This window comes from Cavia porcellus, unplaced genomic scaffold (assembly GCF_034190915.1).
Source record: "Cavia porcellus strain 051 isolate PalLab524CR breed Dunkin Hartley unplaced genomic scaffold, mCavPor4.1 scaffold_33, whole genome shotgun sequence".
NCBI lineage: Eukaryota > Metazoa > Chordata > Mammalia > Rodentia > Caviidae > Cavia > Cavia porcellus.
The window spans coordinates 12,370,817-12,387,459 of NW_026947516.1; the positions used below are offsets into that span (position 1 = coordinate 12,370,817).

The 16,643-nt window shown below is 42.6% G+C and overlaps 1 protein-coding gene across 4 annotated transcripts; it reads left to right on the forward strand.

Moving 5' to 3' along the window:
• Positions 1-1,009: 1,009 nt before the first annotated feature.
• On the forward strand, positions 1,010-15,636 carry LOC100714444 (holocytochrome c-type synthase). Of its 4 annotated transcripts, none has more exons than XM_013144712.3 (7): positions 1,010-1,104; positions 1,700-1,855; positions 4,540-4,688; positions 6,326-6,474; positions 7,602-7,721; positions 13,495-13,581; positions 14,162-15,636. In XM_013144712.3, the coding sequence occupies exons 2-7, from the start codon at positions 1,744-1,746 to the stop codon at positions 14,358-14,360; spliced, it is 816 nt and encodes a 271-aa protein (XP_013000166.1). In that variant the 5' UTR covers positions 1,010-1,104; positions 1,700-1,743; the 3' UTR covers positions 14,361-15,636. The 4 variants fall into 4 exon arrangements, with proteins under 4 accessions (XP_013000166.1, XP_013000165.1, XP_013000167.1 ...); XM_013144711.3 differs by having other exon boundaries at positions 1,019-1,115; XM_013144713.3 differs by having other exon boundaries at positions 1,049-1,121.
• Positions 15,637-16,643: the final 1,007 nt, after the last annotated feature.

Genomic DNA, 16,643 nt, shown 5'->3' on the forward strand with positions numbered 1-16,643 from the left:
ATAGCCCTGATTCCCCAGGAAATACACTATATGCAGGTTTAATATAGTTTTCTAAAATGTTATATTGATCCAATTTCAAGGCCCTGGCTAGAGGGTAACTGTTTCCCCTTCATGGAAGCTGATTAAGTCCATATCTCCAACCACCTCCCTTATTGGGGTCTCATACTCTAAAGCACAATACACCTACCCTAATCACTGCATGACTAGGTATCAAAATTCTGGAAGCAGCCCCTGTGCCCCAGCCTCTGTATGCCTGTAGCCCCTGTACCCCATGACTAACTGAAGTTATTCAAATTAGACAGTCTTAAACTTATTACCCTGCCTCACTTGTTCCTTTCCACAGAAACCATAGAAACCTCTCTTGCCCACAGATTTTCCTCCTCCCTATGCCTGGTAATCAATAATCAACCTGGTGTGTTCACATTCTCCATCCACAGAATTTGTTACCTACATTACTGATGGCGGCAAATGCTAAATTTCTATTGGAGCTAAATGAAAATACGGACATCCAATGTGCACACACCCAGTTAAGGCGGCTTTGGAGGCAGAATCCTATCTTGTTTATTTTTGTATCTCTGGAGCCAGCCACAGCTCTAGACACTTACTGATGTTTCTTGAATCATTCCTGGGACTTGATTTAATTATACATAGTCTACATGTACTGAATTATGGTACTTTACCTTGTAAATAAATACAAATATTATATATGCCAATTAAAAAGTAAAAATGCAAAAGCAAAATACCTGATAGGGTTACATTTTTAAAAAGCAGCAATTTAAAACTTCCTCCAAAGTACCCCGTCTGCCGCTAAATCATGTATAGGAAAGATCTGTCCAAGGCAGCCTCAGGATCCCACGCAAACTCTGTCAGACAGCTCTGAAGAGTCGAAAAACCCGCCCGACCGTCAGAGGCGGAGCCACAGAGTGGGCCCACACGGTGATAGGTCAAAACGTGGAGAGGGTGGGACCTATTTTCTGTGAGTGACGGAAGCCTCTTCACTTGGGCCTGAGGCCCGCCTCCACGCGCCCGGAAGTCCCGCCTTCGGTAAAGGAAGGAAAGCTGAGCTACCACGCCAGTTGTGACCGAAGCGACAGCGGTGACCCGGTGAGGTGAAGGTAGTGGTAGGCGGTGGTTGCTCCTTGGTCTCTGACTGGGGCTGGCGGCTAGTGGTGGAGCAGGCGGCTTGAGGTAGCTCTGGGGAGGACTCAGGTGGCTAAGGTGATGCTGACAGTGACCGGTGGGGTCTGAGAACCGCGGGCTGGAGCCGGTGGGGCGAGCGAGCTTGGAGCGGGGAGAATTGGCAGCGCCCCGTTTGTTATTGTCATTCTCCCTTCCTTCCCCGAAGTCGCGTTTCTGTGCCACACTGCTGGCTAAAGCCTAGGGACTGAAGGTCGAGTATTGGGTAGTATACCTCCCCTCCCCCACCCCACCACGACATTGTGACTTGGAACCCCAGAAACCGCGCTGCTTCGACCGCCAAATTCCCACTCTCTTAGAATTGTGTCCCCAGAGGGTGGCCTAGATTTCAACGGATTTCCCAAAAGGGTCAGTGTATTTAAAGCTGTGTCTTAAAGTGAGTGCCCTGCCAGTAGGTTCCCAAGGAATGACAGGGAGGAAGAAAAGGATTAGCCATATTACAGTAACGAGGGAATAGTCCGATTCTAACCATCAGCGTTAATTTGTCTCTTTACTTCGGCAGCTGGACATTTAAAATTGTTTGGAGTCAACACTTTGATTCCAGCCATGGGTTTGTCAGCATCTACTCCTGCTGTTGCAGTTCAGACCCCAAAAGCTTCAGATCATCAGACAGCATCACCACCCTCAGGATGCCCAATGCATGAAAGGAAGAGTCAAGGTAACTGACCCTTTGTTGAGATGATTAAAACAGATAATCCTCAGAAGGTCCTAAAGGAAGGGAAGCACTTGACATTGGCACTTACAAGTTGTGTGATGTAGACAAGCTACTTCCATAAGTCTCAATCTGTTATCTGTAAGATGAGTGTACAGTATGATAGTATCATTTCACAGTTACGATGATTGAGATGAATGAGACTATAATGATTGCTCCATAAATAAGCCTGCCTTCCTAAAGTTTGTCTGTGTGACTACATCAGTAGTTACCAACTGGAAGTGGGAGGAGCAGTACTCCATTCACCAAGGGACATCTGCCTATGTTGGGAAACTTTCAGTTGTCACAGTAGAGAGGAGAGATACTCTGGGCATCTAGTGGAGACTAGGGTGCCACTAAATATTTACAATGCACAAGACTGGACCCCTGACAAAAATCATCTGGCCTCAGTTATCAAGAATGCCAGGGTTGAGAAACCTTAGCCTAAATCTGGCTGCCTTAGTAAATAATCTTGACTCCCATATCAGTCACAGTACTCTTCTATGTAAAAATAAGCTATTGTCAGGTGGACTTGTGGTCCATTCTTTCAGTGAAAGGGTGAAAATGCAAAATCTATTTTCTGATTTTAATTGGTGCAAGTCTATCATGTAGTTCATAATAGTGTTTGGTTTGAATCAGTACGAAATGAGGGGCAAAGATGACATGGTTTGCTGACTGAGTGTCATTACTTGTGGTCCAATCATTTACTCCCTTGGCCAGCCCGGTCACTGCCCATTCTGTGCCACCCACTATTGGTTTTCTTTTGTTTGTTTCTGTAGTAAGAGAGTAGCATTGAACTCTTTATTTAATGAAGCTTATATTCTTATCTTAATCCTTTGTGGCAGGTTTTCTCCCTATTTTACAGTCAATGAAACTAAAGGTCAGTTACTAACTGATAGGCTCCAGGTCACATGACTAGAAAACGACACAGCCAGTGAAAATTCTGTGACCTTGAACAAGGACACATACAGAAGTCTTCTGGCATTTCTTCCAGGAATGGAGGCAGATCAGATAAAGCAGGTGTGCTCTTGTGCTGAATGTCTGTCCCCAAAGAATTCAGAATATCTTCTCTTGATTTTGATTTGCCATCTGTTCTAGAGAGTTGTCATTCTAATTAATTGGCATTACTAAAGAATGAAGGTATTTGTAGGAGATCAAAAGGGGTGTTGCCCATATAATGTGAAAAGTGTAACACTTATTTTCTTTCTAACACCCAGTTGGGATCAGTACCTCAGAGTTGATGTTTTGAATGGTAGGGAGGGAAAGTATAGCTAGTCTGTCTTTACTCATAAAGTGAGGTACTAGGGAATAAGGGCCTGGAAAAAGAAACTAAGGAAGAAAAAGAAAGGAAACTCATCTTTTCTGTATCTAGCATCTAGTCTTCAGTGTATCCCATAGTTCCTGTTGCTACCTAAGTCAGGTGTTACAGTTAGGTCTAGCTCTCCCCTCAAAGCCTTATGTGGTCATAAGTGGGGCTTTTTAGAGGTAGCTAGATGTAAGGTTTGTGATTCTGGAATTAAGAATGTGTGATTACTAAGTTAGTCCATTGATTGGTTTGGCATAGTTCAGGGTGTGGCTAATGGAAAGGCCCATCATGGGTGAGAGCTACCTGCCCTAAGGACTTGGAGCTTGGGTAGCTATAAAGGGATTGAAAGAAGGCAGGCTGGCTGCTGCTGTTCCTCATTACTTTGCTGCTTTGCTGCCTTCCTGCTTTCTGCCTGCCATGGACTGTTGCTCCTCTGTGATGCCCTCTGCTATACCACCCTTCCTTGGAGCCAGAGGACTGAAACCTCTACAAACTGAGCTACAATAAACCTTTTCTCCTTTAACTTTAGGTGCAAGGAATTTTGTCTCAGCAACCAGAAAAGTAACTAAGATAACAGAGATTCCATTATAGAGCAGCTGCTGTGCTAGGCTGCAGTTCTCCAGGTGTCTGTCCTTTCTCTCAGCTTTAATAAGATTGGCTTCTTAGTCCCAAGGCGTGCCTGGATCAGTACCCTGGATCCTTGGGCATAAATTCCCCTTTCTGGTGTTCCACTCATTAAGCACCAGTTTTCTCGTTTTAGAAGCATCTGAGGCCTAATTGGGTTGTGGGTCATTTTCTTTAATGTCTGCTTTTTCTTGCTAAACTCTTGCTCTCTGCCAATAAGGAATAGCACCTTGGCCAAGTGGTACTTTCCTGTGTCTTGGAGTGAAACACAGAAGAGTGGTGCTGAGATTTTTCTCCAGCAGCCTCTCTGAAGTCTCCTCTGCTCATTTTTTTCTCCTGTTCCCAGTACCCGAGAGAGTGCATCAGTAAAGGCTGCTTGAACTGCCACTGCTTCCTCACTAGGCCTGAGATTGTCTGGAAATAATGAGTGGAAGTCAAGGAGACACGGTGAAATGTGGCCTGGCTCCTTCTTTAGATTCTCTCACAGCTGAGATTTTTTTGGTGTATTTTTGCTGGAGATGTGCTAGGGAATAGGAAAGTAAGTTTACAAAGCCTTCTCATCTTCAGCATTTTTGAATGTTAGCTAGCTTAGTTTGTGCCAGCTTTCAACAGAAGAAGCCCAGTTTTTCATACTGTAATCAGAACTTCACCTTTTTAGGGCCCCTACAGAATGAGCCAGATGTCGTACTTTCTAGGTGACACCATTTTAATCTTATTTCAGGCTGTCCAGTAAGTGAGGAACCATCCAGTCCAACTAGTGACAGCAAAACTTACTCTGTGCCTGCCCACCAGGATCGAGCGTACGACTATGTGGAGTGCCCCTTTACCCATGCCAGGGCCGATAAGGAGAACCTGGATCCTTCAAATCTGGTAATCCATGCTCATCTCTTTTTTCTGGAACATCTTAGGAATGTTTTTGTACTCTCAAAGACAACCTGTGTACTGTGTACTGTGTCCTGTAGGATGTGCAGTTGCATCCCTGGCCTCTAAGCACTGGATTCCAGGAGAATATTAGCCAAAATGTGATAGCCAAAGATGTCTAGGCATTGCCTGGAGCACCCCCAGTAAATCACTTATCTAGATTGTCCCTAATGGCCTAGTGGTTTACAACATTTAGAATCTTACAAATCCAGACTCTTCCCCCAAGGGATTATTTTATGTCATCAGAATATTAACATCAGCTGGCTTCTGTTTTGGCATTTTTCCTAGCATTTAAGCCAAGCACTTCCCATTCTCTTCTTTAGCCTCATTACAGCTTTACATAGTATTTTTAGTGCCCTCAGTTTAGAGCTGAAGATACTGAGAGTGAGAGGGCAAGCAATTAGCCAACATCGCTCAGCTAGGTATTAGCAGAGCAAAACTGACTCTCACTCACCTCAGCCCTGTGTCCTTAAACACCTTGTGGTGATAAGGCCTGTAGGCAGTGTAGTACTTACCACACTGGACATGCTCTTATCATTATTCTAACAAGGGGCCATGTGGTGGCTGAGCTTTTGCATTATTAGTGTGGAACTGGTAGAAAATCCCTCATACTGCTGATTGGAAAAGAAGTTCTAGGCCAGTGGTTCTCACCCTGGGGTGAGTCAGCTATGATTACAGACAGTTTTGGTTGTCACAACCAGGGAAGAATGGTACTAGGGGTTAGAGACCAAGGATGGTACTCAGCAATCTACAGTATTCAAAATAGCCCCCGCACAACTAAGAGCTGTCTAGCCTTGTAAGGCAGCAGTGCTGAGGATGAGAGACCCCTCTTAGGCTAGGTGTTGGTGTAATAGCGCTGCTCATTTCTGTGTGTGAGAAGGGATTCTTCCCACCTCTGCTCTGGCAGGGCTGACATGCAAATACCCATCTCTATCCTGTGCTCAGCTGAAAGGGGGAAGGCATTTTCAGGATCATAAAAGTAAAGAATATTTTTTAAAAATAGCATTGTACATGTTGTCTGTGAGAATACCTCAGAAGAGTGAAGAGCAAATAGTTGTTTTTTAAAATCCTGTCATGAGGAGGTCTTTAGAAATGCCTTGAAGATAACAGATGGGTATGGTGGTGCTCACCTGTAATCCTAGCACTCGGGAGGCTGAGACAGTAGGATTGCCATGAGTTTGAGGCCAGCCTGGGCTACATAGTAAGTTTAAGGCCAGGCTGAACTACATAACAAGACCTGGTCTCAAAAACAGAAAAAAAAATTCCTGCAGATCATCATATTTGCTTTTGCTTCTTTTTCCTTGGTGCCATTGCTTCAAAGTTTGTTCAAAGGAGAGAGACCAAAACTCTTAACTACCATTTATTTACCTTTTATGAGAACTTGGGGAAAAACAGCTTCAGAGTTGTGAAGCTTCAAAACTGAATATCAGGGAGGTTTGAATTTTTCATGTCACCCATTTAATGGGGAGCATGGGCTTTGCACAAAATGAGTCGCTTTCCAGGAAGAACTTGTAGTAATCATATTACCTGTATTTACTTTGTACATAATTCTAGCATTTAAAAAGCATATTACTTGTTTCCTTCAGATGCCACCACCTAATCAAACACCAGCCCCAGATCAGCCATTTGCTTTGTCTACGGTCAGAGAAGAATCATCCATTCCAAGAGCAGACTCTGAGAAAAAGTGGGTCTACCCTTCAGAACAGATGTTCTGGAATGCAATGTTAAGGAAAGGGTAAGTGAACATATTATTTAGAACATAAATTTACTCATCAAATGTGTATGTGAGTTAAATGTTAAAGTGTTTTGTTTCCCCAAAATCATACTGTAAGTTTTTTATGAGTAATCAGGTTATAGTAACCAATGGAATGTTCAGACCCATCAGAACAGAAGTGCAAAGAAACAGAACAAACAGGATGTGCAAATATGTGTAAAAGACGGAAGGCAGGGAGGGAGCTGTTACAAAGAACTGATTGTGGAAGCCGTCGCATCCTAAGACCTGCAGAGACCCAGTTTTAGTTCAAGTTCAAAGCCCCAAAAACTGGGAGAGCTAATAGAGTCAGTTCTGGTCTGTAAACTGGCAGGTACAAAGCTCAGGAGGAGCCAGCGTTTTCATGCAAGTCCAAACACAGGGAAGACTCATGTCCCAGCTCTGGCAGTCAGGCAGGAGGAGTTCCTTCTTTCCTACTTTTGTTACATGAAGGCCTGTGACTGAGTGGGTGCCACTTGTCCAGTTGAGTAGGGCAGTCTGTTGTACTCAGTTTGCTGCTTCACACAGTAATCTCACTCAAATTCCCCTCACTGATAGGCTAGGACAGGGATGGCAACCTTCTAGAGTTTTCAGCAATACCCCCCACTGTTGCACGTGTGTCATAGATTTGCCACCACTGTCCAAGAAAAATGTTTGGCCATGTATCCGGGCATTCCATGACTCCATCAGGTTGACATGTAAATCTATTCATCATAGCCAGTAATAGTTTTTAAAAATAAAATACCTACTATATAAAATGCTTAGAAAAAATTAGTGACATATTAATCAACAATTCCAGCTGTTAAAGTGTCACCTTAAAAATGGTTGGTTCTCTTAAATTTGGCTTTTAGAGACTCAGTGAAATGAGACTAAGGTGAACCTTTAATCTTTGATTCCACTGTACTTAGGTATAGTAATGTTGGATTTATAGCCTGTTCCAGTCATGAGTAAATCTTGAAAATAAGTCTTAAACCCATTAAATTCAGAGAAAATGAACATTCTTAGTTCTTTTATGAAGAGAAATGTTTAATAAGTCATCATATGAATGTGTGGATTAACTTTTTGACATTGTCAGTAGAATTTATCAAATTTTATCAAATGTCCTTTCATAGGTGGAAGTGGAAGGATGAGGATATTAGTCAGAAAGATATGTATAATATCATAAAGATTCACAATCAGAATAACGAGCAGGCCTGGAAGGAGATTTTGAAGTGGGAAGCCCTTCATGCTGCGTAAGTATGTTTGAGATCTTAAAAAAAAAAGTAGCATCTTTTTATGTCGTCTCAACTTTCTAGAGTTTTAACATTTAACATTTTACTTAAATACTTTTTTATTCAAATAAAACATTCACATAGCAGGCACGATCCAGTGACAATTGTTACGGGGCAGATTCCCCCTTCTTAAGTTAAAAAAGTAGCAATATTTTATTCAGCTGTGGACCAGGTGGGTCCAGAATGTGGAAAGGACAGAGCATAGATGCTCCCTGACATCCAGGGCCTCAGCTGCTGACTCAGTGGTCAGGGTTGGCACAGAGCTATAGGCTAGAGGCAAATGATGCTGGCCATCCTCCAGAGCACCTGCTCCTGGCCTCTTCATGTGACTGCTTTGACTTTTGCATGTAATGCTGGCTGAGTTTCAGGAGCTACTGTCCCAGAAATCACCAGCAGGAAACTGTGACTCCTTTTCTCGCCTGCTCTAGGAAGAGGGCCCGTGATGCCATTACCTTGCCCCAATTCACGCAGAAAGGAGTGTCTTTGTCCATTAAAAGCAGAGCACATGGGAAGAGAGCTAGTAAACTAAAGTGCTGTCTGCCCCAAGGGAAGTGAGAAACAGTTTTGTTTCTTCAGCAGCATTTATTGAATCCTCAAGGAGGTGCCTTGCCAAGGGCCCCCTTTCTCGAGGTAAGGAGGGAGATACAGACAGGTACGTGCTGGCAGAGGCGAGATTCCAGCTAGGTTTATTCCGACCCTCAGTGCCAACCTCCAGCCTTACCATGTCTGACCGAGTGCATGTGAGATGAGCCCAGACATGGCTTTCCTAGAGCACTCGATTCTGCTGCTACTGGTTCAGGACTCTGCTTCCAGAGGAGCAGGAGTGGAGCTGTCTGTGCAGAGAAACACAGCGCATCATAATCACCCCTTCACATGGCAGACCCTTTACAGAATGGGACTCATTTGTCTCTTGGCAAAAATCTAGTGACTGATTTTTTTAAGGTGTTCACTTTGTTTGTTTTAAATACTTTAATATTTAATGTGGTTCACTAGTAGCTCTTCCTGGCTGTCACTGGCCAGGCCCCAGGCCTGGGGTCAGTGCCCAAAAAGCGAGACTAACATTGCAACCATGTTTCCATCAGTGACCTGTGGCCTACAGGGGTGAACTTCTGGGTCACCACACATTGTCTACAGTGACTGAAGTTGAAAGTGTGCTCTAATCAAAACCACCTGCTGATTACTTATAGTTTGATTATGGGACAAGAGCAAAGGGACACCGCAGTTTGTTGGTTTCAGCTCCTTCCCAAGTCATCTTCTAGAGGTCACGCAGAATTAGATAGGCTCTTAACACCTTCACACTGGCCCGTGATTCCTGCATCTTACTGCTGGGTGACTCATCCACTAGTGGTATGCCTAACTGTCCAAACAGGCACCATGGGACAGTCCCGTTGAATGGTGTGGGCTGCATGGAACAGTCATGCAGGTACCACCCATGGTGCAGGCCGGAGAAGTGTGTTGCAGAAGCTACACAGAGGTCTCTAGGAGAAAGTTTGCTTAGACTGACTTTCCTTCTTTGTCGTGATATCCTCCTGAGAAGAGATAGGGAGCAAGTTCTAAAAGAAGCAGTCAGTAGTTCACATGATCCTTGAATGGGGCTCTTTTTTGCTGCTCTGGATTCTTTTCTGTCTCTGTTTTTAATTTTTTTATTTTAAAGAGACTACAACAGAAGAATAGAACAAAGCAAATCAGAATAGAACAATGCAAGCAACACAACACAAGACAACCAGATATCAAAAGTAGCTACCATAATGTCTCTTTTCTTTGAAATAGTTGAGCCTACCTTCACACACAATAATATCAAACATAAAAAAGTAGTATAAAACCATTCAAAAGAATGAAAGCATTATAGGACTTAAAAACCAAATAGCAGAAAATTAACAATGGCTACTATAATATCTCATTTTCCTCTAAAAATGTGTTTATACCATCACACATAATAAAATCAGATAAAACACACCAGAATAGAACCAATCAAAACAGAAGAACAAAAGCATGGTAGGACTTCAAAACAAGATGATAATAAATCAGCAATGGCTACCATAATGTTTTCTTTAAAATAGCTGTTCATATCATCACACATAATAAAATCAAACAAAACAGAATAAAACCAATGTATGAAAGCATTATAAGACTTCAAAGCAATATAATAGGAAACCATGATTTCCATAAAGTGCCCCATTATATTCATAATAGGGGCCCCTACAATCTGACAGCATGAAATCTAACAAAACAAGACAGAACAAAGTCAAACCTAACAAAATTGTGTTAACAATTCAAGAGTTCAAGATGAGACAATAAGAAACTGACAGTAGTTTCCACCTTTCCCTCCTAGGTATTTCCTCCCCCTTGCTCTTACATTAACTACTTTGTTTTTGGATCCCATTAACTCCTTTTGTTTCTTATGCTAGGGTTCACGCATATGAGTTCGAACTGTTTCGACCATGAATATGATCTTCACTTGCATCCATTAACCTACAGGAGCCTTGAGATTATTCTACTTTATAGCTAGGTAGCTTTCTACTGCATGGAAATATATATATCTTTCTTACCCATTCTGCAGTTGATGGACAAGTTACTCTTGCTTTTTTTGTTTTAGTTGCCTGTCACATGGAACAATTGTTTTCTCTCCCTTGATTTTTAGTGTATGAATTTGCTTTCCAGTTAGATGTATTTCTTGTATACAGTATATCGGTGGGTCTTGTTTCTTCACTTTTTTTTTTTTTTTCTTTTCTTTTTTCTGGTACCGGGGATCAAACTCACGACAGCCTGCTTGCAAGGCAGATGCTTATGCTGCTGAGCTAAATCCCCAGCCCCTGGATCTTGTTTCTTGATCCACTCTCCCTGTGTTTCTTTTTATTGCTGACCTGAGGCCATCTACATTAATGGTTACAGCCAGCATACATTGGATTGTCTCTGCCTAGCTATCATTCTGTTGTTGACCCTCCACTTTTCCCCTTCATTGAATTGCCTGTCTTGTTTGACAGTCCTCTTCTGCTGCTGTTCCTGGAACCATGGTCATCTTTATCTCTCTCTAGAATATTCTTTAGCACTCTCTGTAAGGTTGGTTTGGTAGTCATGAATTCCTTCAGTTGTTCTTTATCATGGAAGTATCTTATTTTTCCATCCATTTTGAAAGATAGTTTTGCTCGGTAGATCAATCTGAGTTGGAAGTTGTTTTCTTTGGGTTTAAAACACTTCACTCCAAACTGTTTTTGACTTAATGGTTTGTGTTGACAAGCCTGCTGTGATTCTGATTGGTTTTCCTTTATAGGTGATCTATCTCTTTTCTCTAACAGCTTTTAATATTCAGTTCTTGTGCTGAATTTCTGGGATCTTTATTATATGTCTGGGTGTAGATTTACTTTGGTTATGGCTAGTTAGAGTCCTCTAGGCTACCTTATTTGCATGCCAGATCCTTTTCCCATGTTTGGGAAGTTTTCTTCTGGTACTTCTGTGAATATCTTTTTAATTTCATTTGTATTGACCCCTGCTTCTTCATTGATACCTATCACTCTTAAATTATGCTTATCTGCATTATCTTGCAACCATTATTTCCTGATTCTGTGTTATTTTTAAGAGATCTTTCCTTTCATGATCACTAGCTGCAATCCTGTCTTCAAGGTTTGAAAATCTATCTTCAGTCTCTTTCAAGCAGTTTTGCCAGCTTTTGATTGAATTTTTAATTTCCTACATTTCTTTTTGAATCTGTTTCATGCATTGTAATTACTTTCTACATCTATTCAAGGTTTCCATCATTTTCCTATGCTCCTCTTTATTGTCTCTGTCTTCTTTAGACCTGCTGAACAATTCTTTCAGTATGTTTGTGATTTCTTCTTTTACCTGAGACATTATTTCTGATTGGATTACTTTTACAATCTCATGAAGTTGTTTTCTTTACTTCAGTTGCTAGCCTCTTAGAGATTTCTGGTGTGCCACTTCCGTTTTCGTCCATGACTATCTCCCAGACTTACTCTGTGTGGAGCAGAGGTCTGAGTTTGCCTTTTGCTCCTTGTCTTGACATTCTCCTGGGTTCCTCCCAACAAGCTGGTTGTGAGGCCCCAGGCACTTCCCACGTTGGCTGCCCCTAGGCAGTGTAGGGGGTTGGGACAGGCACCTGGGGTTCCTCTAATTCCAGATTTACAAGGAGGTTGCAGGGCATGGAGGAGGCTTCTCCAGACCTCTGGAGCTACACAGGGGCTTTGCTGATGATCAGGGGTGCATGGAGGTGGGAATGCTTCTCTCAGCCTGTGTGTCTACACTGGGATTCCCATGATGGTGGCAGACACAGGAGTGTGATTCTGCTACTGAATGATGGCTGCTTGAGGGAACCAAGGGCCTCAAATGGTGGCCTACAGATGCACAAGGCTTACCTGGCTGTGTGTCCCTGCTCCTGCTGGCTGCCTGCAGGAAGGAAACTTCTGGTGGCAGCTCCCTGAAGGTGAAGGTGAATATGATGTTTCTGTCTCTCCACACTGGCCGCCTGTGCCTGCAGAATGTGGGCTTTGGTGGTGGTGCATAGCAGGCAGAGGTGGATCTGTCTCCTGGGCACACAGAGGAAAGGTCCTTCTGGTGGCAGTGCCTGGCAGGCTGGCTCTTTGCCCATGCTGAGTGCTTGGAGGAAAGGTCCTGCTGGTGGTGGCGCCCAGCTGGCTGAGGCAGATCTGGTTTTCTCTGCCTGTGCTGAGCATGCGGAAGAAAGGGCCTTCCTCTTTTTTCTCTCAAATTTAACAGAGACAGGTAAAGCCTAGACTCTGGTTTGTCAAGGGGGATGCTAACAAGTGGACTTGTATCCTGACTGCCTCCCTACTCCACTGGGGAAGAAGCTCTGTGACTGTCATATGGTTGGACTTTGCCCTTTACAAGGCCTGGTACCCCAGAGCCTGCAGAAGATTGACTCTTGGGAGCCCTTAGTCAGAATCTGTGGGCAGCATACATGAATTCTGTAGCTAGGACTTTTCTACCCCTCAGCTTCTATGTGTAGCTCTTGGCCAAAGGAACGAGTCTAATACTGATTGCAACTAGGTCTTAGGCATTCATCTATCATTTTTCTTGGTTTATAAAGACTGTTAATTGGTTTGAAGTGAAATAAAAGAGCAGTAGTTCCACAGTATCTGTGGAGGATTCATTCCGACTCCCAAAGATACCAGAATCTACAGATGCTCAAGTTCCTTGTATAAAATGGCTTTTGATTTGCATGTAACCTGTATATGTCCTTCTTCATACTTTAAATCATCTCTGCATTACTTACAATACCTATGCAGTGTAAAAACCTCTCTGTGTTTAGTACAAGTGCAGTTTTGTTTCTCCCAAGTATGTTCACTCTGCAGTTGTTTGAGTCTGTGGTTCTGAAGCCCACAAATACAGAAGGCTGAGCGTGCAGAACTTACTTGTGTTTGTCTGACAAGAAGCCCCGCTCATCTATGTGAAAGAGAAGTTCTTTCTGAGAATGCCCCCACCCCCCTGCTCCATGTGGAAAGGCCCTGATGCCTGGCTGCTGCGGAGACTCAGTGCAGATGTCTGGAGGAGAGGGATGAGGTTGAAATGTACATGACCCAGAAGCAAAGAGGAACCTTCACAACCAACAGGAAAAAGGCCTTTGAATTGTTCTCACACTTACCATTCTCTGTAAATGTTGTCTAATACATATACTGAAACATGTATATTACTGACGAACTGGAAGATCATCTTTGTCACAGGAAAGAAAATGTTTAGGAGATTTCTTTACGGTTTCTAGGGAGTGTCCTTGTGGTCCCTCATTGATCCGATTCGGAGGGAAAGCAAAGCAGTATTCACCAAGGGCCAAAATTCGTTCCTGGATGGGGTAAGTGTCTGCAGAGATATTATTTTACATTCCTCAGAGCAGAACCAGCTTTCTGTTGGCACCAGAACCAAAGAACCTAAGAACTACCGTTCTGTCTTCTAAAATTCAGTATTCAGCTGCAGGTTTCCTCTCTCTGAAGTTCACTCATTGATTGGGCGGGTCAGTTAGGATATAGCTGTAAGGTGAGGGTGCTATTGAAGGACTCAACAGAGTTCTATATTCTTGGACCCTTCCTCTCACTCTTGTAATTATTGGATCCGTCCACGTAGTGCCCCTCCCCGGTACAGCTCAGAGCATTAGCACGCACGCGCTGCTGCAGGCTCAGCTGACCTTCTCTCCTGGTCTGTTTCCCATGGAGGTTACTCCTTTGTAGACAAATGAGCTGTCACCTGATCTGGACTCACCACTGTTCTTTAGTGCCATGTCCCCTTAGCGCTTAGACTGCAACTCTGCACCTCACTTTCCTGGGTAGCTGTGTACTACAGGAAGCAGGCAGGTGCTGGTTCTCAGTCTCTCGTGCTCTTTAAACCAGGACCCAATGCACAAGCAGCCCTTAGCACTCACCGGCATTCTCTCCTAGGTATGAGTTGCCTTTTGACAGGCATGATTGGATCATCAACCGCTGCGGGACGGAAGTTAGATACGTGATCGATTACTATGATGGTGGCGAAGTGAACGAGAACTACCAGTTCACCATCCTGGATGTGCGCCCCGCCTTGGATTCGCTTTCTGCTGTATGGGACAGAATGAAGGTTGCTTGGTGGCGCTGGACGTCATAACCAATGTTTTATTTGTGATGGAAAAATATAAACTATTTTTTTTCTGAAGTGTACATTATACTATTTCCCTAAACTGAGTCCCACTCATGATTTAAGAAGAGTTTGAAGTGGGCAGACACATTTCATCGTTTACTTAGTGAGAGACACCCTCTCCATTAACCTCTGAGTCCTGTTTGCCTTGCACTCCATAGCAGACCATTTTAAGTTTTCCTCCCTCTTCATTCAGGTGGGCAGCAGTCTTTTGGCTTTCCCTTTAACTTCGCTATTGCTTGTTTAGTTCATCTAAAAAAAGTCTTAACTGCTGTAAAAGAACTTTTGAAAAATGTTCAGAGTTGTCTTGTTTTTTTCAGGAATGAGATGTAAAACCTGAAATTCAGTGCAATGTTCATGAACTTTTTCGTGGTCAAGTATTATAACTGAAACTTAGAAACAAGACATAGTTACACTTTTTAAAAAATGACCAGCAATTCTAAAGACCCTGCAATGTAGTAGTAGCCCTGAATGAAATGTAAAGGTATATACTGCAAATGTATTCAGCAAGAATAAGCATGTCTCAGCTCTCCAAATTTTCATTAAGTGAGTTTTTCACACCGGACCTTGTTATAGAAATTTAAGCCACCGGGAAGCAGTAATCCACATATTTTGAACACGTATTTTAACTTTAAATTTTTCCTCTTTATTCCTATAATTCTAATTTGTAAGTCTGCTTCCCCCAAAACAGGTATCATTGTCCCTGGCATTTGACAGGTCATCCCAACCTGGAGTTCCATTCCTTCCCAGCCGGGGAGCTTTCCTTCCAGTCGGCTGAATCCAAACCCTGAGAGCACGGCTGAAGTCACAGAGCCAGAGCTGATCCCTCTGTAAACCATGAGGACATTCGGCTGTGGGTTAAAGTTCACAAGAAGAGTGTTTTTCCTCAAATGTAGAGTATTTGCATCAATTCAGAGTCTTGAATTTGTTTTTGTTTTAAGGAAGCTCTAAATTTGCTGTTGGAATTCTTTGTTTCAGTAATCCACAGACTGGTTATTCTAATTATAGCAGCATGTTGCAAATCATTGTTTTTTCTTCATTGCTGTTAACATTAAATCTTTCATTTTTCCTGAAAACTAGTGTTAAATTAGTGGATGGAACTGGCAGTCTGAATGATTATCTTGCTGTGGATTTCTCTGTTATGTCAGTTCTGTGTGGGATTTTAAAAAATCAACAATTTTAAGTTGTACATGTCAAATATTTATATTTTTTAAATAAAGCTGATAGTCAATGGATTTGAAAAATATTTTCGTAGTAACTTTTTGAGTAATTGTTCCTTCAGACTCATCTACAGAGTCTTCCCCACTTGAGGAAGCCGTTTTTTCATCTATTCCTTGCATATTTTTAAACTACACCAAAAACCAGTTACTGCTGGCCTTTTCTGGTTCTAAATGCTATTGATTGAGTACAGGATAAGGCATTATGAGAAACTAAGCATTGTAATTGGAAACGGAGGGTAAAACCTCATGCAAGGATTCACCCTATTTTCAGAGCTCTGGCATTTTTTGACGCAGACATTGTTGAAAGGAAACTGTTCGGTAAACTCCGTGACAAGGTCCCCAGTTATACGCACCCCTCACTACATGCAGGACTTTGCTCTGATAGGAGTTCTCATGTGTACCATGAAATTCATTTTGGACCATGTGGTATTTTAAACTTCAAGTCTTTTTCTGTGAAACTAGCACTGTTCAGAAGCAGAACATCTCACTATACATCAGGCTATTAGCAGACTAGGGAGGTCCCGGCTGGGATTGCACATCGACATTTAATATTTCTCTGAATTCACAAGTTAACATTCCTGAAGTGTTTGTGTCCACTCAGCATCATACTGAGAGTGCAAAATTGCCAAAGGTATGTCCCCTACTTGTGGGAAGCTGGGTCTTTTGGAGGGTAGTCTACAAGTGACATAGAAGTGTTGGTATAATTCCACTTTAAAGAAAACATGGTGGTAATCTTGGGAGGGGCTGCAAATTCACCTAAGTTTAAGTTATTTTTTCCCCAATATTGGGAAACCTGTCTACTAGGGTGCTCTACCAGAGACAGACTTCACAGGATCCCATCCCATCATCCTACTCCCCCAACAAAATTCTTTTTAAAGGCTAACAGCAGACACTGGTCCTGTCTTGGGTCAGTTTTAAGTATCATGAAGTACAGTATATGAGAGTTCATTAAACTGCTGATATTCTTTAAATCAGTATAGGAGATCCATTAAAAAATAGAAACATGGTGATGTGATTTGCTTAATGTACAAAT